This window comes from Branchiostoma lanceolatum, chromosome 9 (assembly GCF_035083965.1).
Source record: "Branchiostoma lanceolatum isolate klBraLanc5 chromosome 9, klBraLanc5.hap2, whole genome shotgun sequence".
Classification (NCBI taxonomy): Eukaryota; Metazoa; Chordata; class Leptocardii; order Amphioxiformes; family Branchiostomatidae; genus Branchiostoma; species Branchiostoma lanceolatum.
Genome location: NC_089730.1, coordinates 10,240,734 through 10,268,210, shown reverse-complemented (window position 1 = coordinate 10,268,210; position 27,477 = coordinate 10,240,734). Strand labels below are relative to the sequence as shown.

The 27,477-nt window shown below is 42.7% G+C and overlaps 2 protein-coding genes across 13 annotated transcripts in view; one reads left to right on the top strand and one right to left on the bottom strand.

Moving 5' to 3' along the window:
* Window positions 1-272: 272 nt before the first annotated feature.
* Window positions 273-13,478, bottom strand: LOC136442169 (uncharacterized). Of its 12 annotated transcripts, none has more exons than XM_066438859.1 (7): window positions 13,423-13,476; window positions 8,999-9,068; window positions 7,211-7,264; window positions 6,495-6,569; window positions 5,457-5,651; window positions 1,529-4,831; window positions 273-1,275 (listed from the first exon to the last, which is right to left on the bottom strand). In XM_066438859.1, exons 2-7 carry the CDS (start codon window positions 9,015-9,017, stop codon window positions 1,199-1,201), a joined length of 3,723 nt encoding a protein of 1,240 aa, XP_066294956.1. In that variant the 5' UTR covers window positions 9,018-9,068; window positions 13,423-13,476; the 3' UTR covers window positions 273-1,198. The 12 variants fall into 12 exon arrangements, with proteins under 12 accessions (XP_066294956.1, XP_066294963.1, XP_066294953.1 ...); XM_066438866.1 differs by lacking the exon at window positions 13,423-13,476 and adding an exon at window positions 11,485-11,732 and having other exon boundaries at window positions 273-1,277; window positions 1,768-4,831; XM_066438856.1 differs by lacking the exon at window positions 13,423-13,476 and adding an exon at window positions 11,485-11,731.
* A 1,135-nt stretch (window positions 13,479-14,613) lies between these two features.
* LOC136441171 (E3 ubiquitin-protein ligase COP1-like) overlaps window positions 14,614-27,477 on the top strand; it is a 28,042-nt gene continuing 15,178 nt past the window's right edge. The window contains exons 1-2 of the mRNA XM_066437297.1: window positions 14,614-14,964; window positions 21,469-21,528. Coding sequence (XP_066293394.1) covers window positions 14,861-14,964; window positions 21,469-21,528 — 164 coding nt within the window. The 5' untranslated portion in view covers window positions 14,614-14,860. The remainder of the gene's footprint in view (window positions 14,965-21,468; window positions 21,529-27,477) is intronic.

The following is a 27,477-nucleotide window of genomic DNA, read 5'->3' as shown; positions in this document are numbered from 1 at the left end:
TTGCATCTGACCATAAACTGACTATAAGACCCATCACTTGATATCATGCAGAAGGGAGGAAAAGGAAACACAAACTTTTGGAAACTTAAGGAAATAAAAAGAAAAACATGGAAAAATTCTGAAAAATGATTAACATGTTGCTCTTTTATAGCCTTTATATTACTAATTACAAAATCAATTGGTGCAGATGTCACTAAAGTTAAGCAGAAAAATGAATATGTAATATACCAAGAACACTTAACTGGCAAATGAAAACTTTTGTCCCAGTTGGGTTGATTTTTTTCTCATTTATTCCTGTCACCATTTCTAATGGATGAGCTATCAACGTTGCTGGGAGTTGTCCCAGTCGCCAATATCATCTTGTGTTTCCAATGTCACTATACATGCTATTATGACAGTAATAAATGAAATCAAGCTCCAAGAATATAAACATTTTAAATGTAGTATGACCAGCTGATGATGTAGTTGTTAATCTATCTACTGCCTTGGTCATATGGCTTCTTTTAACATGAATCAACTTCATATTTCGTTTATATCTAGTTTCACCATATCGTTACAATAGACAAAATATTGTTACTAGTTGCAATTTTTGGACATATGTTTCTGTGCCAAAGATACATAGAGCATACAGTACTGTACAAATTATACCAGCGTCATACCTATACTATTTCTATCTAGAGTATCAATGTAGAACTAGCACGTAATATTAAAATACAAATGTATAGCAAGGCACATGCAGATCTCGTTGTTGGAATGTCTTCTTTATAATCCAGAAATCAGCCATCTCTGTCACCATATTATTCTAACCAATATTTCCATACTGCAACATTATTTCTTGTATATCGGTGCTACTTTCCAAGCAGAGGTTGTTGGGGGAAATTGTGACCTTATCATATGTCCCGTCTTTTTGTCCGCATTCGCTTCGGATTGTGGACAAATGGGTGCAAATGATAAGATCACAATTTTCCCCAACAACCTCTGCTTGGAGAGTATACCGGTGCTTTGGTGACCTTCCGACCAAAAGAATGATATGTCTCTACCTGCAGGCACGTCAATAGTTCTAATAATATTCTTGGTGATTGAAAACGAGTGCCTGTTTTACCGCACCGCTGAAGCCATCGCATGATGTAGATGCCTACTGTTTTAGCCATTGGGTATTTCAAGTAAGGTTAACCTCATTGGTTATTTCTAAGAAGTTTCATTTCTTTCCTTTCTTTTTGCCTGACCCCTTGCGTCCCCCAGACTTGTTGTTGCTCTGTCCTGATCCTTTAGCCCCTGCAGAAAAAAAGTCAAATGGTTATTTTTTGTCAGCTGACGTCTGCTTCTCGTCTATCAGTCAACAAAATGTACTTTTCATAGAATACTTAAAGTTGATACATGTATGTCAGTATCTATTGTCTCAAATACTGTATTTCACTAAATATTCACTGGTCCTGATGATATTGTTAGAATTATATTCATTGATGGCACTTCAGTACCAACGTAACTTCGTTCCAAGTAGCAATGTTTCTATATATGGTATGCTTACCTTTCCCGGAATGTTGCTCGCCCCACCTGACTTCTTCCGTTGGAATACTATCAGGACCGACGACTGGTGCGTTCTTTTTCTTCTGGTTCTTGTCCTTGATGGTTGGACCATGCAGCATACCCTCTAACGCAGCTGACAGCCCAGGACCAGGAGGAGCCGCAGACTGTGTTGTATCCGCTGACTTGATGGTTGCTGCTGCTTGGGTTGGAGCCGCGGACTGCATCTTTGCTGCGCCCTGTTTCCCGGAATGTTGCTCCCCCCACCTGACTTCTTCCGTTGGAATACTATCAGGACCGACGACTGGTGCGTTCTTTTTCTTCTGGTTCCTGTCTTTGATGGTTGGACCATGCAACATACCCTCTAACGCAGCTGACAGCCCAGGACCAGGAGGAGCCGCAGACTGTGTTGTATCTGCTGATTTGATGGTTGCTGCTGCTTGCATCGGAGCCGCGGACTGCATCTTTGCTGCGCCCTGTTTCCCGGAATGTTGCTCCCCCCACCTGACTTCTTCCGTTGGAATACTATCAGGACCGACGACTGGTGCGTTCTTTTTCTTCTGGTTCTTGTCTTTGATGGTTGGACCATGTAACATACCATCCAGTGCGGCTGACAATCCGGGACCAGGGGGAGCCGCAGACTGTGTGGTATCCGCTGACTTGATGGTTGCTGCTGCTTGCATCGGAGCCGCTGACTGCATCTTTGCTGCGCCCTGTTTGCCCGTATCGTACTCTGGCCACCTCACGTCTTCCTTAGGGACTCCTCCTGGACCGACGATGGGAGCTTTTTCTTTCGAAGTCTTGTCCTTGATGGTTGGACCATGCAACATACCCTCTAACGCAGCTGACAAGCCAGCACCTGGAGGAGCCGTAGACTGTGTGGTATCCGCTGACTTGATGGTTGCTGCTGCTTGCATCGGAGCCGCGGACTGCATCTTTACTGCGCCCTGTTTCCCGGAATGTTGCTCCCCCCACCTGACTTCTTCCGTTGGAATACTATCAGGACCGACGACTGGTGCGTTCTTTTTCTTCTGGTTCTTGTCTTTGATGGTTGGACCATGCAACATACCCTCTAACGCAGCTGACAGCCCAGGACCTGGGGGAGCCGCAGAGTGAGTTGTATCCGCTGACTTGATGGTTGCTGCTGCTTGGGTTGGAGCCGCGGACTGCATCTTTGCTGCGCCCTGTTTCCCGGAATGTTGCTCCCCCCACCTGACTTCTTCCGTTGGAATACTATCAGGACCGACGACTGGTGCGTTCTTTTTCTTCTGGTTCTTGTCCTTGATGGTTGGACCATGCAGCATGCCCTCTAATGCAGCTGACAGCCCAGGACCTGGTGGAGCCGCAGACTGTGTTGTATCCGCTGACTTGATGGTTGCTGCTGCTTGCATCGGAGCCGCTGACTGCATCTTTGCTGCGCCCTGCTTCTCTGTGCCGTACTCTGGCCACCTCACGTCTTCCTTAGGGACTCCTCCTGGACCGACGATGGGAGCTTTTTCTTTCGAAGTCTTGTCCTTGATGGTTGGACCATGTAACATGCCCTCTAATGCAGCTGACAGCCCAGGACCTGGTGGAGCCGCAGACTGTGTGGTATCTGCTGATTTGATGGTTGCTGCTGCTTGGGTTGGAGCGGCTGATTGCATCTTTACTGCGCCCTGCTTCTCTGTGCCGTACTCTGGCCACCTCACGTCTTCCTTAGGGACTCCTCCTGGCCCGACGATGGGGGCTTTTTCTTTCGAAGTCTTGTCTTTGATGGTTGGACCATGCAGCATGCCCTCTAACGCAGCTGACAGCCCAGGACCTGGTGGAGCCGCAGACTGAGTTGTATCTGCTGATTTGATGGTTGCTGCTGCTTGGGTTGGAGCGGCTGATTGCATCTTTACTGCTCCCTGCTTGTCTGAACCGTACTCTGGCCACCTCACGTCTTCCTTAGGGACTCCTCCTGGCCCGACGATGGGGGCTTTTTCTTTCGAAGTCTTGTCTTTGATGGTTGGACCATGTAACATACCATCCAGTGCGGCTGACAATCCGGTACCAGGGGGAGCCGCAGACTGTGTGGTATCCGCTGACTTGATGGTTGCTGCTGCTTGGGTTGGAGCGGCTGATTGCATCTTTACTGCTCCCTGCTTGTCTGAACCGTACTCTGGCCACCTCACGTCTTCCTTAGGGACTCCTCCTGGCCCGACGATGGGGGCTTTTTCTTTCGAAGTCTTGTCTTTGATGGTTGGACCATGTAACATACCCGCCAGTGCGGCTGACAATCCAGGACCTGGTGGAGCCGCAGACTGTGTGGTATCTGCTGATTTGATGGTTGCTGCTGCTTGGGTTGGAGTCGCTGACTGCATCTTTGCTGCGCCCTGTTTGTCTGTGCCGTACTCTGGCCACCTCACGTCTTCCTTAGGGACTCCTCCTGGACCGACGATGGGAGCTTTTTCTTTCGAAGTCTTGTCCTTGATGGTTGGACCATGCAGCATGCCCTCTAACGCAGCTGACAGCCCAGGACCTGGTGGAGCCGCAGACTGTGTGGTATCTGCTGATTTGATGGTTGCTGCTGCTTGGGTTGGAGCGGCTGATTGCATCTTTACTGCGCCCTGCTTCTCTGTGCCGTACTCTGGCCACCTCACGTCTTCCTTAGGGATTCCTCCTGGACCGACGATGGGAGCTTTTTCTTTCGAAGTCTTGTCCTTGATGGTTGGACCATGCAGCATGCCCTCTAACGCAGCTGACAGCCCAGGACCAGGAGAAGCCGCAGACTGAGTTGTATCTGCTGATTTGATGGTTGCTGCTGCTTGGGTTGGAGCCGCTGACTGCATTGTCGCAGCTCCCTGTTTGAGGGTGACGTACTCTGAACCCCACCTGTCTTTTTCCGTAGGAATGCCATCTGGACCGACGATGGGAGCTTTTTCTTTCGAAGTCTTGTCCTTGATGGTTGGACCATGCAGCATGCCCTCTAACGCAGCTGACAGCCCAGGACCATGAGAAGCCGCAGACTGAGTTGTATCCGCTGATTTGATGGTTGCTGCTGCTTGGGTTGGAGCCGCTGACTGCATTGTCGCAGCTCCCTGTTTGAGGGTGACGTACTCTGAACCCCACCTGTCTTTTTCCGTAGGAATGCCATCTGGACCTACGATGGGAGCGTTTTCTTTCGAAGTCTTGTCCTTGATGGTTGGACCATGCAGCATGCCTGCTAGTGCACCCTCCAGTCCGCCTTTCCCTGCATTTGCTGCTGCTGAACTGGTCTGCTCAGCGTGCTTTTGCGATGTCCCCAAGGTGCCAGCTTTCACCCCCTTGTTGTCTCCAGCTCCTGCTAGAAATAAACCAAGATATAACGTGTATTTAAAAAGTCATTGCTGCGTCGGATAAATGATAAGAAGAGACTGTATTGCAACATCATAAATCGCCAAACAATATGTACCCAATTCAATCAAAAAAGGGATGCCAACTAGGAAAGTAAACGATTTCATCTTAATTCGACGGATTTCTTTTGGTCGTACAACTCAGAACACTCTAGCATCGACGTCCATTCAATGACCAAAACGAGTATCTTTGTCGCGGAACAAAAAAGGAAAATACGAGTAGGCAACTGTTGGCGCCAGTATCATTTTACCCTTTTGTCACACAGGAGGATATAATCAAATTAGGTAAAGGAGTATACGTACAAATACGATAGGTACAATACATTTATAATGAAGGAAGTGAATTAAGGTCGCGCAATGACATCACGTCCAGCCAGTTATTAGTGCTTATGACACGCCACCATGCACCTGTGCAGAACTTGCGGAGCAGCAACAGCAAAAGTAGGCATCTTATGTTCGGTACAGAAAAATCATGCTAGAGCCACCATTCTTGCTCGTAACTGAAAGGGAAAAAATGGTTTATTCTACGTGTGGCGGTTAGCGTGACAGGTCAGCGGGTCTGTCCAAACCACTCACCGGATACTATATCCGTTGCCTTAAGCCCGTCCAAAGTTCTATCTAGCCGACCCAGAAGTTTGCCTATGCGGTCCTCCTCCTCCTCTACACTTTTCCCGCCACTATTAGTAAGGTTTTTGCGTCTGAACGTCCTTTCTGTCTGATTTCGTAAGTTGTGAAGTGATTGCACCTTTGAGGAAGAGACATTCCTTCGCCCTAAAAAAGAGAATGGGGTTACCCATATGGATTTAAATGAGGCCAGTTTAATGATAAGATCGTTAAACGACGTCGTAGTCCTTCTCCTTGATATGGAGATCACTGGCAAGTGGCAACTGTTAGTATAATGACGGTACAGGGATGAAGTATGAGAAACCACAGCACCACCATCACCATGAGCAGTGGACAAGTAAGTTACGTTAGTCTTTTGGCATGACCCACAGTAAATATAACAGTGGAAACGTGTCGTCATAAGCAGAGAAGACCACAGGAAATGCATACATGGATGCGACCATGCATTCGTCTCCATCAGCTTTGGTATAAACATGCAACGATCAATGGTCATGAGATAGTTGTTGCCTTGGTCCCCTACGCGTACGCGTGTACTGTGAAGAGATTGTCCACATGAAGGAAGGAAGGATATGATTTCTACTCCTCTCTTGTTGCTTTGATCATTCCTTCCACTCCTTGATTGACACATGTTTGTATAATGAGGTCATTTCGTCTCTTTTGAATCCTTGTTATCTTTGAACTCTTCTCATCTACGCAAATCCCCTCATAACAAAGCAGGCAGCTTTATGATAGCATCTATGATTAAACTGCAGCTGTAAAGTAACGTCAAAGATTTGCTTTTAGAAGCAAGCAGCAGACTTAGTCAGTTAAAGGAAGCAATGGTTTAGGGGCAAGCTCTTTTGTTAACATGTAGCACCTGACGACGTCAACGATTCGTACGCCACATGACCTCCAACAAAGAGCACTGTGTCACTGGCATGGTAAATATGATGTACGAACTGGGGCCATTTCAATGGTCTTGTTTCCTTAGCTAAGAGAATACAATCTTACCTGCATCTTTAGTCTTATCACCGCTCGTCTTCTGGCCCTGGGCTGCGGTCTTCTCAGCGACTGTCTTCTTTATGCCTACATGTACATTACCAATAATAAGTGACATATGAACAAACTTTATAAAATGCTATACTAGTATACACTCTATGAATCTTTCAAAGACTGAGCAACAAGTTTATCAGCGGGCGAATACCCAAATTGCAAACGATTAGGGTGGACCAGCCGGTAAGAAGTTTACGTTCATATCAATACAACTCAAACTTAGTTCTTTGTTCTGTGGTTGTTTTAAAGCGGACGTTACTGAAATATGTTTCTTACAAATTCTGGAACTCCCTTTTTCTATCACTGAGGAGTTCGTTTGTATTGCGTGCAAAACGGATACCTCTCTAACAGGTAATTGTAGAATATTGATACAGCTAACGAATGTTGTCTCAAACTCAGCAGGTGGATACAGCCGATGACTACCTTACCTGAACTTTGTTAGAATGTAATGACAATTAACGTTATGGGCAACACTGATGATGTGGGATGATCTCAAGTCAAAGGTAAGGTAAAGAGCTAGTATACCGCCCGTCTCACAGTAATGTATAAGTAATGTATTGTTCAGGGCCACTCAACTGATGCAAACACATCAGTAGGTAGTACCATCCGCCACCACCACCTCGCCATAAGCGTTAAGCATGCAGAGCCAACCTTAAATATAAACACGTACGTACATATGTGCGGAGTGATCCATATTAAGTCGTCTGTTCCATTGGCCATTTGCACCCCTGCAGCAGTAACATACAACCCACACTATAGCTCTAAGCACAAAGCAGTAACCAGTCATCTCGCTAAATAGCCTGTTCGCTTGTACAATAGTTTGCTTAGAAAAGTAGTCAGTGAACAAATCACGTCGACAGCTGTCGTAGCTGACGGCCACGCGCATGTCGCGTCACGAGCAAAAAAGAAAAAAAAAATTTTTCTCTCGTAAAAGTGATTTGCCGGTGTAAGTGGTGACACAGCGTATATTAGACCGAAAAAAAGTATAATCTTCGTAAGTTACATTTCGCAAACATCGTTGAACTTTTTGACTGAGTTGTTGAGTAGTTTGAAACGTTTGTCGAGCTAACAGTTTTCTATAGTGCAGAGCACAGTCTCAAAAGACAATCAACTTCAAGGAAGATGAACCTGAAACAGAGAACAACAACACAAAACGTTTTGACGTGCGACTTTTGTAAGGTAACCAGTGCTGTAGCGTGGCTTGCCGTGCGGTGGTGTAGCGTGCCGCGGCGTCTCATTGGCATTTATGCGTGCTGTGGCTCGGTAGCAATCCGGTCTATGGGTCACAGGGTCGAGGGCCCGATTGTTCACAAATTAGACACACCCGCTGAGACGCTCTACACACCACTAGTAGGTGGCTGCAATCCATCGGATGGGGCGCTCAGTCGGAGATCCACATGCAGTGCGCAGAGCCACACATCGACCAGTCTAACCTTAAAGAACCCATCTCACTATTCGACAAGAGCAGGGTTCCATACCGGTGAGACTGAGAGTGGTTCAAATCTGTCAGTCCTGTCTTACGCAGCTTCTATCTAACTGTGCAAAACTGGTGTGTTCAACAGCTCGAGGCGGTTTACTGGTTGTGCCAGACAGACAAACAAACAAACAAAACCAATCAAACCAAATGCGAAGTAGAAGAGCTTTTCAATTGCAGCGCGCGAAACGACTTGTTGAAGCGAACAGGCGATGCAGCGAAACGGCCATGCCAAAGCTTATTCATTGCAAGCAACATTAGCTATAATAATTGCAATACATAATGTAGCATTTGCCCCCACCCACCAAGCAGTATTTACAACAGTCGTATATCCTTATAGAGCCTTTGCTATAGTTGCTCTTGAGCAAAAATCCGGAAAAATACAAGTTTCGACTCCTCAGTGACAATGTAAAGACTAGGTGAAAATGTATCACCTCGTATAACAACATAGACAAATCTACCAAGCTGCTCGAGTCTAGAGCACTAATTTTGTATAGTTACTTGAGAGGTGGTGACTGGAGACGAAGAACTGTGGCCTGATATTCTATTCATGTCTTTCAGAAAATATAATCATCGTTAGATTACGTTATGCACACATTCTCGTAGGGTACAAACTTGTTTAACATGCATAGACATATGAAGACAAAAAGAAAGTTAATTGTATTACCACCACGTTTACGTACATGCCATGTTTCATCGATATCTGTTTTTATCAATCTGCAATACGTCAATTTGATAACCAATCCACAGTAAGTCTAGCACTCTTGTAGCACTATTGTACATGTGTACGGTGGTACAACGTCTTATAGGCGGGGCTTCAGTAAGTCGTCCAAACAACGTAGTACAAAGCCGCACTGATTCATACACAGTGTAACAACCCTCGAGGGCACGTAGAGGCCATCATTTCGCAACAAAACAAACTACTGTCTGGGTCTCAAACAAAAACTACAACTTAAGTTGATCTTACAGCAATTCAATGTTTACTTACCTGTGTCTTTGCTTGCCATGTTGACGCCGTCTGGTATCAAATACCTTCAGCTTGCTGTAGGTGCTGCAATCTGTGCGTGGGGAAACCACAATTGGGTATTACTTCATGTCTCAAACACACGTTATCTCGTTAATATTTAGAAGACCAGTTCAGTCATCAAAGTTCTACACAATGGCAAATTAACAACTACTATTTACCTGTAATCAGATTATACAGGAAATCCTCAAGTGATGATCAACATGAAAGTACAGGCAGGAAAAAGATCAGACACAGGACTGCTATTCGGGTGGTGCTGACCTTTTAGTACCGTTAAACTTATCTAGTGAACGCCCTGTATTATTAGCGTCTATAAGTGATGTGTTTATTTAGTGGCTGTTCCTGCCATTCATTTCAATAGTAAACGTAGGCGTTATCATTCTGGCGTGGCTTGACGCCGTGACTGTAAAATGGGAGTTGAGAAAGAACGGTACAGTTGCGATGTCGTCGGATGCGTAGGTTATAGGAATTGGACACACGCCAGGACGTCTGTGTGTTCGTGCGCTGTACATAATACCAACGTTCCGTAAGGTTCGATATTTGACCCACGGGGACTTTAATGAACTAAAGCAGTTCATATACTCACTAGGGACCAAAACTGCACATCAGCGCTCAGATCGGCTGCTGACTATATCCCCGTTGAAATAACAGTACCCTTAGCTTATGATGATAATCATATCCTGTTTCTGACTGCATCGGAATACAAGAACGGTTATAGTCGCCATGTGCATACGTATCTAAAATAGACCGTTAAGTTCCAATGACTGCTTCCTGAAGGTGTGTTGTACATGTGTACACGCTGCTATTGCAGAGGAATGACCTTACGTAACCTGCACGCAATGCTTTCGTCTAACTTAATCCGTTCCGGTGCCTTCCGCGGCATCTGGCTATTTCTATTCACGAAACACTGAATAAGGAATAGAAATACATAGTAAAATCAGGGTATCTTTTGTAACTTGCTACTTGAATGCATTTTAAGTCAGGACACGTTATGAGTTAACTTCACCAATATATATTCACAACATCACACTAGTGGGCGTTGTCAGATTCCGAACCATTACACCGTGATATCCAGGTGTTTGTCTAGACTATTAACTACCACGTCCTCTAGTACCGATCGACGTAATTGTGATAATCTTGGTACATATCAGGAAGAACGTGTCTTAGTCATCTAACCTATAAGTTGCCCTGTAAGACCTAAAGATAATTGTCAGTTCCTCCCGATGCGCTAGTCTATCTTCTTTGGGTCAGTGCCAGCTTTCTCAGCGTGAATCTCCAACACAAGGCAGATTGCATTCTTTAAAACAGAGCAAAAACACACCCACGGTCCTCAACTGACATTGTTGCATTGTAGCAACTTAACAGTTCTGCATACCTGATTCCTAGCGGACGACCTTGGATGATTATCTTGTCTGTCCCCTCCCTCCTCGCTATTTCAGACATGACTTGTTTCCGTAACCTTTAGCATTCAAACCCGCCCTGAACAGTCAGACAATCGTCTCTATAAACTCGACCCAGAATCTTACAGATAAGCAGGGACGTAAACGGGTCAGCGACATAAATACACCTTGTCAGTGGGTGCCATGTCGGTCGGTCTTGTGAACTTCCAAAACACGAAACGTTATATTTTGGAAACTAAATGACACTAATTGCGCTGGCCTCTCCAGTCTGATCTATTGACGTAGCCTGCCCGACAACCAAACTAGTACGTGTTCTGCATATATATGTATAATACATCCGCGGCCGGTGCATTATGAATACTGACGGAGTTTTTTGGCTAAGTAAATTGCACATGTGGAACGGCACGGTGGGAATTCCTGTGCAAAGTTTGATGTTTGTCTACATAGGGGTGACGTCATGGTGTTATTACGGGGCACGCCCACAGCTAGTGGGCGCTGTTTAAAGCTATCCCAACAAGGGGGGATAGTATGCCCCGCAGGAATGCTATACAGCAAATATCCCACTTACACATTAACCAATAAAGGCCACAGCTTTGAATAGCAACCACTGGACATACCGATGCACCATGTCGGATGCACCCACGCAGGTGAAAACCGTAAACAACTTACTCCTAGAGTTGCAAAAAGACCCGATGATTTCTGTCCCTGTCCTTATTTTGCATGACAGATTACATTGGGTTGGCCGGATGTATGGGTAGGTTAACGCTGGGTATCTGAATAAAGCTAAGCGTCTCATAAAAAGGTGATTTCGAAGAGGCTTCTGTTTCTCGAAGACTACGGTAGTTATCATCACTGTAAAGGTGTCACCGACACACAGACAAGCGTCAGAAAGGTGGCTTTACGGTAAATATGTGCACATACATATCTGAACACACCCAAATAACAAGTTTTTGCCAGTCCTTGGGTAGGGCTTCGACCCTCATTGCACCAGACTGCGCCAACACTCGCAGACTGTCAAGCACAAAAACAGAAGGTTTAGATTCGGCTTACCTTTAAGAGAGGGCACCCTCCGGTAGCCTTAACACCGGGGAATCTCACGATTTGTACGTGAAAACGGGGCTGTAGCCTGTCCTCCTGTTCCACCTTAGTACCCTGGGACCATCAGACTACGGGCCTGCGATATCGGGAACTCGTTCGGCCAGTTTTGAAGGCGCGGTCTGATAAATCCGTGTGGCTACGAATAAACCTTCAACCGAGCGTCTCCTTTGTGTGAGGTCAGGGTTCGAAGGGGAAGGGCGTGCGCTGGCTCAAGGCATCACATCCTTCTGCGCACCTTCCGTTGTTGATATTATAATCAACTGTTGCTAACATGACCAACTGATTGAAAAAAAAAGTATAGTATTGCAGGTACTACAAACCAAACCAAACAAAACCAAAGCAATCTACCTGTCACACATGACAAGACAGGTAAACACGTTAATCCATGTAATTATAATATACGGTATGCTTGACAAGGTAACAGTAGGCTCAATATACAATAATTTGAAAGTCATTTGTTGTCATATATCTGTTCAATAAACCGGCCAGAAAAATACGTTCCGTTGGCAATGTATCTGATATACTACAAAACAACAACATTAACAGCGTACTTTTTTGCATTGATGATAAAAGCCTGGCCTCTGTGAGTTTGTTAGTAATGAGGAATTCACCTACATGTATTCACTAACAGCAGCATTGTGGTAGATTGTGGAATATCATTATCTGTTTCAGAGATCTGACAGGTACGTAACCTAAATTGACCTTGCCGATGAGGGATGAATCAGTAAAGCCTATAGGAGAGGTTGTTTCGGTCAAGTTCGGTATGCCACATTCGCTGTTAACATACCGTAATATTGTCCTGATCAAAACAAAATAAAACAAAGAAATAGCTGAGGGTCAAAGAAATAAACAAACCTTTGCCTTTTCCACTATGCAAGACATTTTAGCTCTTAAGCAATTTCCAATATGGTCACGTTCGCAAATTCAAAAGCATCTCCAGCCGACTCGATAAACATTCCAGTCTCGTCAGACATTTAGTATTGACCTGGCGAGGGCGTGCCCACCTTCCGTGCCAGCCGACCGTGGTATTTATGACTGAATGAACACGGAAAATCTTTCCTGTCACAGTGCGCATGCACTTCGCAGGCAACAAAACATGCCCGTGTATCACGATGCTACTGCATGTTATTTGTAACGCGGAAGAGTTACAATGTTCTAAATCTGATGAACGTGTTTCCGTTTGGAATTATATATCAGGTAGAACAATAATCTCATGAGTTATTTTTAGCTAAAATATAGCTCAATTCAAAGCTGAATTGTCTATTAGCCATTCATTTTGGTCAGTCTAACTGATTCCATGAAAACAAAAAGAAAATAGAAACAAACCACCTGGGATCCATAAATATTGTCCTCGTCCATTGCTATTGTAGCGATCATATTGATCACCCTATGCGAAGTCAGCTGAACCACAATCCGATCGTTACGATGGTATCACTAAATCCATAAACGACTTCTTTGTCGATCTAGCTGCATGATACATGGCGATTTCTGTGGTTACATATCAATAAGGGTTTCGTGCGTCCTATTCTAAACTGTAGCTTCATCAACTTCGATAAAGCTCTGCAGGAGGCAGTGTTGTGTCGGAAAGGTCACGTGTGACAGTGTTGTCAAGACACGCCAGCTCCCAACTTGTAACCTACGATCATTGGCTGGACAGGAAATTTACAAAATCACTGCAACCTCTTAATTGGTCTTTTTACAGATGACGGCCGCCTATGTGATTATCTTCACGTTCAGATACCCCCCCCCCTCCATATCTCTGCTATCTACTGATATTACTGTTATCGTTCATGGAATTATTGCAAAATGATAAACAGTTGCCTATTGTCATCCACCTACCTTAGAATCACAGGCTGATTTGTATGGCGACGTTAATCGCTGACAACTCACCTGATCAATGGAGGGGGATATATCCGCGCACCTCGGGTCCTAGTGGAATGTCACCGTCACGGACTGTACAATGTATGCGATCATCTTCACTCGTCAATAATTGATGAAAACATAAAAGTGTCAGACACATGAATTCCATCTCAGTGCACGTTTCCATGTAACGGGACTTTGGAGGGAGGCAACCTTATATTACTGATACTGGGTAACCTTGCGTTAGAATATATTCAAATTACGATATCTAAATTTGGTCCATATGTAAGACTAAAGGTTAATTGAATCTAAGTTTACGAGGTTGTTCACCGGTGATCCAACAGCTAAATTCGGGTTGAAATCCTACTCAGACATGCTAGGTGACTCTTCTGCACCTCTGAAGCCGCGCTCGTCCTTGGCGTGCTGTACTACGGTTCTGTCTTGCGCAGACAGGCTGTCACCATATCTAAGTCACAACTCAGGTAGTTTATATGTTCTCTGATCTTGGATCAAAGGTCCTTGATACAACACATTATACGACTGGAACGTTAACGTTAGATGCAGAATCCCACTTGATACTGATGATGACACAACCCATAAGATAAAGTTTTAGACATCATCTTTGTCGGAATCAAGACTTCAAGCCCCAGAAACACTGAGTTGCTCTACCTTCACTGGGACCACCTAATTCACAGACGGCGAGGAAACATTACTTAAATGTTCCTTCCAACAATGTTCGCTGCAAACATGCATTTTCAGGGTGCCTAAGGTTGCTGCCTAACCATTTGTACCAATTTCATTATCTCCAAGCAGATCTACACGGGGCGCGAAAATCGTATATGCTAGCCAGAGAAGGCCCCTACGGGGCTGGCTGGAGCTTATCTGGCTGACTGTACCTTCCCTGGCTAGCATATACGATTTTCGCGCCCCGTGTGTAGATCTGCTTGGAGATTACCAATTTCATTCTCATGAAAAACGCATGAAACACTATGCGAAACCTCCGAATTTTCACATGAGATTGTCTGATCGTCAGCATTACGAGGACATATCTGATGGCCTGATCTGACATTTCGGGACTGTACTATGACATATTCTAAGTACTAAATTAGCGGAGCAACACTAGTTAGCAGACGACATTTTGTCTGCAGATTTTGGCGCGTAGCAGACGTCACATCCGGGACATTGACACCTGCTCAGGAATGCCGAGACGCATCCTGGGATCGGTGCGCATGCGTGTTCCGCCCAGGTTCGAATGTAGAGCGAACTTCATGTTGCGAATGGAGCTACTTTTGGGCGCATCTTGCATGAAAAATTGGGTGATTTAGCTGCTCCGATCAGCTGCACGTGAAAGGGGACGGGGTTGTCCTCGCAGAGAGACATTGCAATCGCGGACTAGTGTTCCACAGCTTGCAGAGAGGAGCCCGACTGTGAGGGACGTTGCACGTCTGGCCCGGGAAGTGTTGGTGTCATGGCAGGAAGAACGCCGACGAGACGGCGACTGAAGCGGCCACAGCCTCCTATTTACAATGGTATCATCAACACAGACGAGGACAAGAACAACGACTTCGTCTGGTAAGGTTTTCAGTGGTGGACTTTTGACCAGAACCCTGCGCCAGGCTAAAATTTCCTAGCGTGTTTTCCCTTGATGCCCCGTGTGCTAGGAAACCGGTGATTGTTTAGGACGGCCTTTGTTCCGAAACATCCTCTGCACTCAGATAATCCCTAAATAGCCTAGCACAAGGAGTTGGGACATTCATACAAAAAAGCTGATATATCCCCTTTCAGGCTAACTAGTGACCAAGATATTTGAGCATGACAAATGGCACAGACGACGCCCTGGTGCACAAATACTCCCCCGCTAGCCGGACAGCCCGTATGGTTGTATCTGGCCCCGGGTCAGCACGGCACAACACCAAGTGCTTCCGGACTATCTCCTTGGGGCCACGCTCCCTGGTGCCTTGGACACAAACAACTGTCTTGTTCTAATTTCCGCGCCCTTGTCGTGTCGTTAATTTGTGCCATCAGATAGCTGCTGCACATGTCCTGGGACAGGGAGGGGAATGTGTGATGGTTGAGTCCCGTGGGTGGCACATGTATGAACAGGACACAGGTGGGCGGGTGGTCCACCTGTCGGAACACCTGTGAAAGTGAACTTTCCCCAAGCGAAATAATCCATATTCTTGCTAACTCAGCATTGATATTTTTCATCAGTCTGCACTGATTTTTGCACAAATTCAAGTTAATTGGCCCCTTTTCATGTGTTTTATTTAAGACATAGAATTAGTGAATATCAACAAACTTGCTTCCTGGTTTGCAAAACTGAATGTCAGCATCAGGAAAGCTTAGCTGGTCAAGAATGATTGATAAATTGTTCCAAAAGTGACATCGCAAGTTTCCCTAGATTTTACTCTGCCCAGTTTCAGTTCCTGCAGACTGGTATGAGGTGTCAAATGTTGACTCTATGAGTCCATTTAAAAGACGTTTTCCACGTGAACCTGCACACTGCCCTTACCGTCTTCGTCACACCTGTCAAGTTGTCAAAATTGTGGGCGGTCTCAAATGTAAGTTTTAATAGAGCAAACCTAGATATTTTTTGAAACAGTTGAACACTGTGCATACATTAAGGGTCAGATTTCCTACACATAGTTATTCAGTGTCACTGTTGAGTATATCACCAATGGTGTTGTTTACATCTTTGCAAGATTTTATTATAGATTAACTGTATCTGTTAATCAACTGATGTTTACATTGTTGGCTGTCATCAAAGCCCCAATATGTTTAGAAACGTGTCCTGTGTTTCTTTGCCGAGAATATGCACCGTGGCTGTGTGATACTTAAGTGCAAACCTAGACTACTTGTAAACTATTCTTTTTTCTACGCTCAATTGTACATTCCAATGGAATTCTTGAGACAGGGTATGTATGATTGTTGTCAGGTATGTTTTACGTACACCCATGTACCCGCCCACCTACTCAGGTAGAGCTTGGTACAAAAATGTACTAGTATATTGGAATTTGGAGTAGGCCAGCCCAGTCTTGCAAACTAAAATCTTGAAATTGTGTAACCAGCAAACTGAGCAGAAACAACAACTTATAGTTAGTGTAACAGTACTTCAGATTCACTTTTAGAATATAGAAAGCAAACTGTACAAATAGAACCATATAACTGTTGTTTCATCACCAGACTCTGTCGAATACTTAGCTACAGCCCAAACTTCGAAGTGTGTTTTTATTCAAATTCATATAGTTGTTGTGTTACATTTTTTAAAGCATTGTAATAATTATAATATGATAAAATTGAAAGTTTTAAAATTATTACTTAGATCATGTTGAAATGGTAAGAATATAAAAAAATCTGGCATCTGTATTGACCAGTTATACTTTAACCCAAAATTTGATATGATAGATTTCTTGATTTTGGCAATGTTTTGTTTAGTTTTTGTGTTTGCTAGCCAGCAAATGAAACGAGAAGCCAAGACTGGTTGAATGTAACCCCCTGGGCGGAGGTAATCAGAACCAAGAGTGGACGGCATGTTTCTACATATCTACCTGGAGACATATTTCCGGGCATTCAAATTGCATGCCCTGGAGTGTGCCACCTTCGCAAATTACACAGGCAACCCCCAGGCTCTGAAGTGAAGGGTTTTCATGGCTAAGACAAGTGATTTAGAATACAGCAGGGCTCGAAATTCTTTTTTGGGGTTACTTACAAAATTGCAAGTTGGCAAAAATTTTACTTGCAATTTGAAAAATTGACTTGCAATATTTTAGTCGATATGTACATGTAACTGCTTTTGCTGTACATACAAAATGTAAATACTAGTACTCAGCCTGGCATAGCAATTTTTATAGCATTATAAGAAGACAAAACATCTAAATACAGATTGACTAATTATATGTAGCCTTTATTGTTTAGTTGTCAGAGACTAATTTCTACTCTAGCAACAGTCACTTTGTCCCTATTTTGCATGGTGCAACTGTGCAACTGGGTATGTGCTTACACGATCCACCGGTATTATCAACTTCTAATTTGCAACTTCATATTATTTTTACTTGCAAATCTTGGAAATTGCCTGCAAATTGCAAGTTGCTCAATTGTATTTCGAGCCCCGATACAGGCAGATTTTTATTTGTATTATCAAATTCAAAATGTTGACAGTTGTGAGTAATAATCATTGTATGAGTGTTGATAGACAAAATAGGTTGGAAATTGTTTCAGGTAAGAAACATGTAGCTTGTGGAATTTGGAATTCTTGAGGGGTGAGAAATCAGACATGCTCCAGGCATGGCACGTACACACCTTTACAGGAACCATGTGTATTGGAACTGATCCAGGTATCAATTGGTCTCTACTGTCATTGTAATTGGCCATTGACAAATCTTACTAACTCAATAAGTACCTACCAAATAAAGTACAAGATGCTGCATTGCTTCATTAGGCCAGTGAAGTACATGAGTCAATGAATAAATAAGTGGATGAAGGATGGGGGTTTGCATTGTTGCCACCTATATCATATTATTCTTGATGAATGAAATACTGTTCAACCTATGAGAAAGTACAATTTGAACATATTCCTGGGACACTCAAGCCTGGCTAAAAACTTCAAAATGATGTCTTTTTTTGGCACTTATTCGGTCTAACATGTGATTTGATAATGTTTCTTAAAGCACATATGTTTCAACTTAGAATTAACCAATGAAGATATTTCAGTATCTTTATTCTGATATTTTTCCCTTGTGACTTCACTTTTTCATAGAATAAAAGAAAACAGCTCACAGCATGTTAATCCCAGAATACACATGCTTGAAATTCCAAGACCACTACAAAAGGGAGGATAGCAACAGACATTGCTGTTTTAAAATCTACATAGACAAATGAGAAATCTTGGTGGAAACCCTATACCTTTGAAGTTTCCTTATGTTTAAAAATTGTTTTGTTTTAGATCCTGTCTAGTAGTAACCACTATGATATTCTTGGGAGGTTCATTTTTATTTTAAAGGCTTGAATTTTACCAGGTATCAAATCAGACAGACTGGTCTTGTCCGCACAGCCATGATGCTTTACACCTTGGTCATTTTCAGTTTGCCTCTACCAGGCTCCGTCCTATCGTTGGGAAAATAGTAGAAATCAGTCGAAGTACTCCGCTATACAGGGTAGGTCCGCCATACAGTAAGGTTCCATTTCCGTCCATCGAAATGGAACCTTCCTGTATGACGGACCTACCCTGTATAGCGGAGTACCTTGGCTGATTTCTACTATTTCCCCAACGATAGGACGGAGCCTGGTAGAGGCTAATTTTCAGTAGTCTTTTAACCTAGAGATAGATTCTGAATCTAGATTTTATTGACAAATCAATTAATCAATCAATAACTTCATCCTGACCTTTCTGAAACATTTGTACCCATTGTGGGAAAACATGTCGATCAAAATTTAAAAAAAAAGAGGACCTTTTGCATGACCTTTTCAAAAGCCAGATTCCGAGGTTGGTTGTACTTGACTTTGCAACTGTTATATTACATAGATATGTATTTGATTCAGAGACTATGGGATGGTATATAATAAAGGAATTGTGATAAACTAAGTGGGTTTCCTGCTCCTTTCAACCAAAAGAACAGTGTATTACTTTTCAACCTTTCTATTTTTTTATTTCGATAATTCCCTGGTGGGCTTGCAGAGCCTATGGAAGCAAAGGATGACATATCCTTGAAAAGCACAGAGTTCTCTGATGTATTGTTAGAAAACCCTGCTGACATGGCTGAAGGCTGATATTTATGTGTAATTCCCTACAAGTGAAATAAGGAACCCACAAGCAGCTGCCTGTTGGTCTTTCCTGTGTGGCTTAGGGCCTCTTTAGACCTACGACATTTTACGATCGTGCGATCATCGTCGTGGGCGACGTCGCCGGCGACGGTATTTTTTGGCCGTCTAAAGACGATCAAAACAATCGTGCGACGGCAATAAACGGGAAATCCTCGAATTGTCGTGCGACCACCTTGGACCCAGTCGCACGACGTTCAGCGGGGGGGCCTGTGGCTGTGTTTTTCTCGTCTAAAGAAGAATCGTCGCCGGCGACGGAAGTGGGTGATATGCTAATAAGCCTACAGCATGCTTTTTCCTGTCCGGGAAGGAAAGTTTTGTTTTCTTTGTAAATATGCATGCAGTTAGCAATGGAAACATATTTTTCTCATCCAAAACCGGTTATTCCGGCGCGACGCCCTGCTACCAGTGGCTACTTCTCTAGTATGCCCATATTCCTCGATCCCCGGGACATCCCCGGCGGCGGCCACGAACACGGGTTAAATCCCGTCCGTCTCTGTACCAGCCTCAATCTCTTTCTTTGTTGAGCACCGTTCTCAACGTCTCATCTGCAGGGCAACAGTTGTTGCAAAGTCAGTAAAAGCTTCATCTTTTGACGAAAACAAGCGGTTCCCACGCCATTTTGAATTTGAGCGCAAGAGGTCACTTTGGGTCACACGCGCACATCGATGGAATTCTGCGCCGCGGGGGTCCCGTGATATTTCCTGACCGTGTGTCTAAAGAAAACCGTCGCCTACGACGATGATCATACGACCTTATAACATTGTAGGTCTAAGACCCCGTTCACACTCATTTTTTTCAATCGCGATTGAAGTATAATCGCGATTGAATCGATCCGATCGCGATTGATTTTTTCAGTGTGAACGCTCCCAATCGCGATTGGAACGATCCAAAACGATCCAATCGCGATTGGATTGTAACTACCTCCGGAGGTAGTTTGATTGGATTAATCGTGATCGGATCCAATCCAATCCTATCAAATTTTGAGTGTGAACACAACTACGATTCATTCCATCGCGATCGGCGGAGATTTCGGCTGGTTCCGGGGGTGGGAGGTCATACATGCGGGTACGTGGGGTCATAGTTCGCATCGCGCGGGAAAACAAACCCAAGCCGCACGTCAGATCGCTCTCTTACAACAACAACAACTTTTCATCGTCAACAATGCCCAAGAAGAAGAATAAAACTCCGTCAGCAACTTCAGTTGGTTGCAGATGGCGCGATGAGGAGACCAGGGTCCTCATCGCAATCTGGGGGACAGAGGAGGTGCAGGCGAAACTGGGGAAATGTCACCGAAAGAGGGACATTTACCGCACCAAGTGACAATGTCTAGCGGAAAAATAGACACAAAACAAGGACAACAACAACAACAACAACAACATTTACCAGGTGATCGCCGATAGCATGCTTCAATCGTGCTTCAATCGCGATCGGATCACGGCGTACTTTAATCCACTTGGCGAAAAGCAGTGTGAACGCAAAAGTTTCTTTGCGTTAAATCGCGATCGGATCGAACAATCGCGATTATACTTCAATCGCGATTGAAAAAAATGAGTGTGAACGGGGTCTAAAGCGCGCCTTAGTGGGATTTTACGATCCCTCAGAAATAACTCCAGCCCCTGAGGCATACACAGTAGGTAGCAAGAAATACTGGGAAGACAATATCCAAGCTTTAGCCACCAAACCTGTGATACTTCTTTGCTGTATCAGGCTGGCCCAGTGCTATATTCTGGTTCTCATTGTAAAGTAAAGTAAAATTAGATCTAGTCTTATTTCTGAATATTATTCATATATTAACCACAAGCATTGTTGCTCGAATCTGCATATTGTTCTACTGGTCGCCAATAAAATCGAGTCAATGCATTCCTACTGAGGTGATGTTCTTATCATGATATATGAGTTATGAATGTTATACTGTAACATGTTGACTATTGACAACTGTGTGATCAAGATACAACCACATAAGTTATTTTTAACTTATAACATGAGATCTTTTTTAGCCGTTTTCTGTGCTGTTAATGTTATGTAAGCACTTAAGCCTTAGCATGGTCTTAGCCTTTGTATGTCACATGTGGTAGCAGGTGCCTCCATAATCATGTTATATTCAAAATTGTGTGGTTCAATAGGTAGGTACTATCTTGTATATTGTCTTGTTAGTATATATCATACGAACACACTCCATGCACTCCACCTCTTTTGCAGTAACATGGAATATAATGTGCTTTGATTTTTGTCTTATTTGTTGCTTTCTTTTTGCAGCCCGATCTGCTTTGACATGATAGAAGAGGCACATATGACGAAATGTGGCCACAGTTTCTGGTAAGTACTAGCCTGAGTACCAACCTCCGTAGTGACCGCTGGCTCAAAAGAATTCGCTTGCTAACCACGGAGTCTGACCCTGCGCGTATCCGTAACGGCTGTCTCATTATCACATAATGAGGGGAATTCGAGCTGCGTTCGGTGCCATTTTTCGTTCTAAGGTGTCTCTATTGCCCTGTTCGGGTCCAGTTTTGAAAGAATCGCCATGGCAACAGTTCTTAGAACCTACCCGTTACGAAGAACAGTGTGGCATGGGGAGGAGCTTAGACGAATGGGGCCAATCAGCGAGCTCGTTCAAAATCGAAACGAATATCTGACTAACAGCCGTTACGGATACGCGCAGGGTCAGACTCCGTGGTTAGCAAGCGAATTCTTTTGAGCCAGCGGTCACTACGGAGGTTGGTACTCAGGCTAGGTAAGTACTTCAAAGGCAAATTTGTATCTTATGTAAAATGTTAAAATAGACTATCCTAACTTCTTTAAGTCTGGTTCTGTCTCCCAGTTACAAAAGGTACAAAAGTGTTTAGGTTTTATATAATCTAATCTTTGGCGAAGACATACTACTTACTAGTAACCACATTTATTGAGATGCTGTTAATTAGTGGCATATTTTGGTGCTTACAGATCTTTCAAGTGCTCAAGAGGCCACACTTATTTAATTTCTTGGTTCTTGGATTGTTGTAGGAAATTAATGGAGCTAGTGGGCAAAATGAAAATGAAAATAAAAAATAGATAGACATCCTGTTAATGTTATAGACCGAATGGCTACCATAGGAGTCGTGAAGTTGACACGCCAAGCTGGTTTACATTTGTTCTTCAAGTCATGGGACACTATAAAATTCCTAAGGTAGAATTATAAAAGTTGATATTGGTAAATATAAAAAGCAGGTGACAGTGGAAATGTCAACTGTGCCATTATGCCAAGAGTCATCCTTAAATTCATGAAGGGCATTATATGACCACTTCACTTGTTGATTACACCATTTACTATGATTTAGAACATCTCATGGCTAGAGGGCTGCTGCAGTTAAGGCCCCTGAGTCTGATGATGAAACTATCAGCAGGGTACAAAGTTGAAATTCTATTTTTGCCACCTGAATTTTTCTACTTAGAGTTTTTCTGACATTGCTTTCAAAGACGTAGGATTAGTCTCTAGAGTATGTGATATCATCAATATTATTATTGGCTGCAGAACCAAGGTTTACTGATTTCTGAGTGTCTGGTTTATATTTTTTTAGATCAAAGATGGAATTTATATTAAGGAAAAAAAATTCTGGTTAATACTAGATGTTGTGTAATTATGCCTTGGCAATATTGTATTCACCAATATTATATTATATCTTTAGATATAGAAAGCAGAAAATGTTATCTTCAAAAGATATCTAGACATTTCTGTTTTACTAACAGAAAAGAAAGTACAGTTTTTGGATCAGCATGTCACCTTGCCAAATTTCAGATCAGCAGTTGAAAAGTATCGACGAAAGATGACTGTATGGGAGAAGCAATAAGAAACATAGCAAATATGCTTCAGACCCCTGGAGCAAAACGTAATTACAAACCTCAGTATAAAATTTCACCCTCATCTTTTGGGTCTTATATCACAGCTTGTTCCTGGCAGATACCCATTAGCCTCTTACAGAAAGTGTGGGTTCTGATGGAATATAATTACAGCGATGTGAGGTTGCAATCTCGGGCAGCAGGTGGCATGTCATATACTAAGAGGCCCAGAGTCTAACCCCTTCCATTTATCGACAGTGGAGATGGGGGCAAACAATTTCCTGTTCTTCCTGTTCCATAACGTAATCGTAATTTCCTGGCATCCGGTTTATGGTGGATATAAACGTCGCTTATCGCTGATTCTGGCCACGATCGCAAATGCCAGAGTGTCTAGTGGCTCGGGCCATTTCCGGTGGATGGTCCCCTTATCACATCTACCTGATCATGAGATAATGTCATAACCAAATTCCAACCACAACCCAAATGCTTCTCAGGTAAATCCCAGGCCTAGTTTCTGGACAGAGGATTAGAACTTCCGGCACAAGCTCTACCTGTAATAGAACTGTGAAATAACAGATAACACTGTCTGCTAACTCTTGACTTTAGAAAGGGATATCAGCATTACTTGAAGACAATACAATGTATGTGTGTGTGAACTGCACATTTATTTTCTACAATAGTCATTCAAATGTTCTTCCATATGTTGATATTGGTGCATGGCCAGTGATTTAGAAGTAGACAACATTATTTAATGGGAAATGACTCTATTACTTGTAATAGTTCAAAGCATTGCTAGTAGCTGTTGCACATAATAATGTCTTGTTTCATAAAGAAGCTTACTCAGTTACTGCTTGTTGTTAACAACTTAAGGACAGTTATTGAAAGAAATGCATATTTATCTAGGAAAATGTGCTTTCCGTCTTCTTTCTTTTAATGTTGTAGGTTTTATCAGAAAACAGTGTTTGCTCCTTTTAATATAGTGTAATCTCCAGTCATTTCCTGTCCATATATGCATGTATCACTCACCTGTAAACAAGACCAGTCCCCAAGGGGTGATCAATGATGTGGGTTATCTCTGTTTGAACATGCATGATCTCATGTATGATTATACATGTACCTTTGACTAGATTTCTCCATACGTTTTTTATTCTATTATGCAGTTTATTATGTATGCCAGGATCAGGACGATTCTTACTACATGTATATGTACTTATATGGATGTGTTGAACTGTAAAATATTTATTTGTTGCCATGAATAATACTGCACGTAGCATATACAATAACTATGGTATGAAAGATTTTGTACATTTCCAGGTAAGACATAAAATAAAGTGACTTGGTTGTGTGCTGTACTGTTCAGATATGATTTCCTGTAATGTTCAAGCCATTACCTGTCAAAACTAGTTGAAAGTAGATGGTCCAAGAAGATGGTATTCAAAATACAATTTCCTGTGGGATGGTACTATCTGATAATGAATTAGATACCTATTGCTTGACTTTGGATATATGAATGTTGTTTGGGTCAGAGCTATCACATTTAAATGCTTAGGCTAGAATGCTCTTACTCTTTTCTGAAAGTTTGGATCCGTAATGATTTAGAATTAGATATGTTGATACCTGAAATTCAAGGAAGGGTGTAAATATTTTTTAACTGCTCTCTTTTAACACAGCAAAATGAAGTGTACTGATTTTGGCTTAGGCTACACCAATTTAATTTCTTGGTTACCAGATTTTTATTTTTAATTTTAGCCAAAAAAAATCATGAAAACAGAAGGCTGGGATGAAAAGTTGCACCTGACCCTGTTCACTCCCTGATACTGTGTGCACCAAAGTACAAACTTTTCTCTGAGATTCTGTTTTCATGTTGTTTTGCCAATCTAGCTTTTAAAAAAAATTTCATTCCGTTAACCAAGAAAATATATTGTGTGGCCTTATCTGTATGTGTTTTTGTGATTCCCAATATACATAAGCTACTCTTTTGCATGTAATGATGTTAGGAATCTTATGTTATGTGCTATTTATCACAGGTAGTTTGTTTCTGTTAAAAATGTTGTGTCGCTTCTGTTAAGTTACTTTCAAGTGATGTTCCAACTTTATAATAATGTTGTGACTTTAACTTAAGTTTGATGTAAAAACTTCATTGTAAAAATCGGTGGTGGTGAATAAAGTGGTGAAAAAAAAAAAAAAAAAAAAAAAAAAAAATGCTGCATATCCTTAGTGCTAATATTTTTGTGGGACTGGAAAGTCCAGGAAGGGTTGTAAAGCAATATGGGTATTCCGTAAGGAGGTGAAGTCTGCCATCCCTGAAAGTGAAACTGTGAAAGACATGTCCATAGCACTTGCTTAAGACATGTTGATTGGTCAATGACTTAATTTCGTGACAATCATAGAGAAATTAGAACCAAGCTTGCCCTCCATTGATTTTGGAAGTCAGTGAGTATTGACCAAAAATGGCCTTTCTTTAGTTGCCACTTTGGTGCCAAGGCCACTGACACATTTAAAACAATCATAGAGAAATTCAAAGCAAGCTCTCTATTGATTTTAGAGATCAGTTTGACTCAGGGAACTTTTTGTACGGAGATGTAATTATGTTACCCGTTCTACAGTTGCCACTTTCCTCCCAGTATATTTCCGACTGAGATGTAGTTTTATGTGTATCACTCTTTCTGCAGTTGCCACTTTGGTGCTAGTATAGTTTTGATATTGTCGGTTTGACTGCGTTGGATGCAGCGTGTGATTGATGAAGATGTGCCAGGTTAACATGTCCAGGAAATGGGCTGGACGGTGGAAAATTGGATGTGCATGACCTGCTGGCGTGTCTGGAGGGTAGCGGAGGGCACGGGAAGGCGCAGACTGCCATTTAGGTGGTAATGTCAGGGTTCACCTGGCTGATGATGGGCATTACCTCACTATAATTCCTAACTAGCAACAGCACATCCTGCTATTACTCAGGTATGGGATGTCAGGTACAAGGAAGATGTGAGGATACAAAGTAAAACTGATCAGATGTGATATGCGAGTGTTGTCTGTATTTCTGCACCCTCACTTCCATGTACACTTGTAAGTTATACATCGCTGATGTCTTAAGCAGTAACCAGGATGAGATATCCCAGCATTTCTAAAATTTCACATGACGAATATATTTTTTCTTTATTTATACTCCCTGTAGTTACACTGTATTTTATTTCTAGAATATATATTGTTTTTGTGGTGTTATATTCACGTTGCCATAGGTGTCCCGTTTGTGACTTTCTAATATCATTCAAACGTAGACGTAGTTAGTATATTTGTAGCCTGCAGTTTTTATAGGAATTCAAGTTTTTTTTTGTATGAAGGTTACCTAATACGTCAGTTGAATGAATCCTGCTGAGTTTTAAACTGAAGAAGGAGCTCTTGGCGCGTGAACTCAGCATGAACAATCAGCGTGCTTACGATGGATTTCCGGACTTTAGCGCCAGTGACGTTGATGAGTGCAGTGCTTGGAGGTTACTCCAGGTGGCTTCCTGTCGGAGAGTGGTGCAGACTGCACAATTAGGCCCTCTGAGAGGGGAAACATTTCTTTTTCAAATAACGGGATCACAGTCGCTGTGCCCTGCATGTGTATGATCTAGTGTCGACCTTGACGTTGCGAGGAAGATGTGTCGGCATTGAAACCGGAGTATCTCTCTGGAAAATTATAGATTGAGTTTGCTATACCTGAATAACTTGCTTCTATTTCTGATTTTGATGTATGACTCCGGATGTTCAATACTTAGAGGTAAGCCATATGAAAGACATCCTGTCGGGTATATCTCTGTAAAAGTACTGATTGTTTGTGAAGATAAGCCTCTTGTTTGCTGAAGGATATCTCAACTCAGGAAGAAGGTAATGCAGAATTTCAATGGATGCACAAGTACAAGTTAATGTAGTATGCTTTGATAGCCAGTATGTAAATACACTTGTGGGAGCATACTGTGTCTGGCCTTGGTGCTGAAACCACGAGTGGATTTCTTCTGTAAGTACAAGGCCCACAGGTAGGAATCCATATTGGTACTATTGTGTATTTCTATATTTCTGCTGACTGCTTGATTGATTGATTGTTACAGTGGCTTGTTCAGTTATTGATGATAAGAAAGTAAAAAATTGGGGGGCAGTTTTTTTTCCTGACTGCTTTTTAGTAAAACAAACTGGAGGATGTTGCTTGCTGTTTGACAGACATCTGAAGACTGCAATATACAGCAGAGCAAAAACAGCTTAACTTCATTATAACTATTTACTTCATTTTGTAACCAAGGGTAGGAATAGGATTTTTGTGATACGTGTGCTTAATTTGTGGCATGTACTTTCCAATAGGAATGCTTAACAGTCTGCTTCTCATTCCCACGGTCCACTCATACTGCCAGAGGCTTCCAATATCATTATTCATAACTCAAATAACACAATTTCTCTATAGAATGGAAATGTTTTGTATAA

Bases quoted from the DNA above. Each gene is read 5' to 3' on its own strand.
- LOC136442169 (XM_066438859.1), bottom strand. The intron at 6,570-7,210 runs GTACGTACGTGT...ATGTACATGTAG, and splicing joins ATGGATCACTCCGCACATAT to GCATAAAGAAGACAGTCGCT. The intron at 5,652-6,494 runs GTAAGATTGTAT...TCTCTTTTTTAG, and splicing joins TGATAAGACTAAAGATGCAG to GGCGAAGGAATGTCTCTTCC.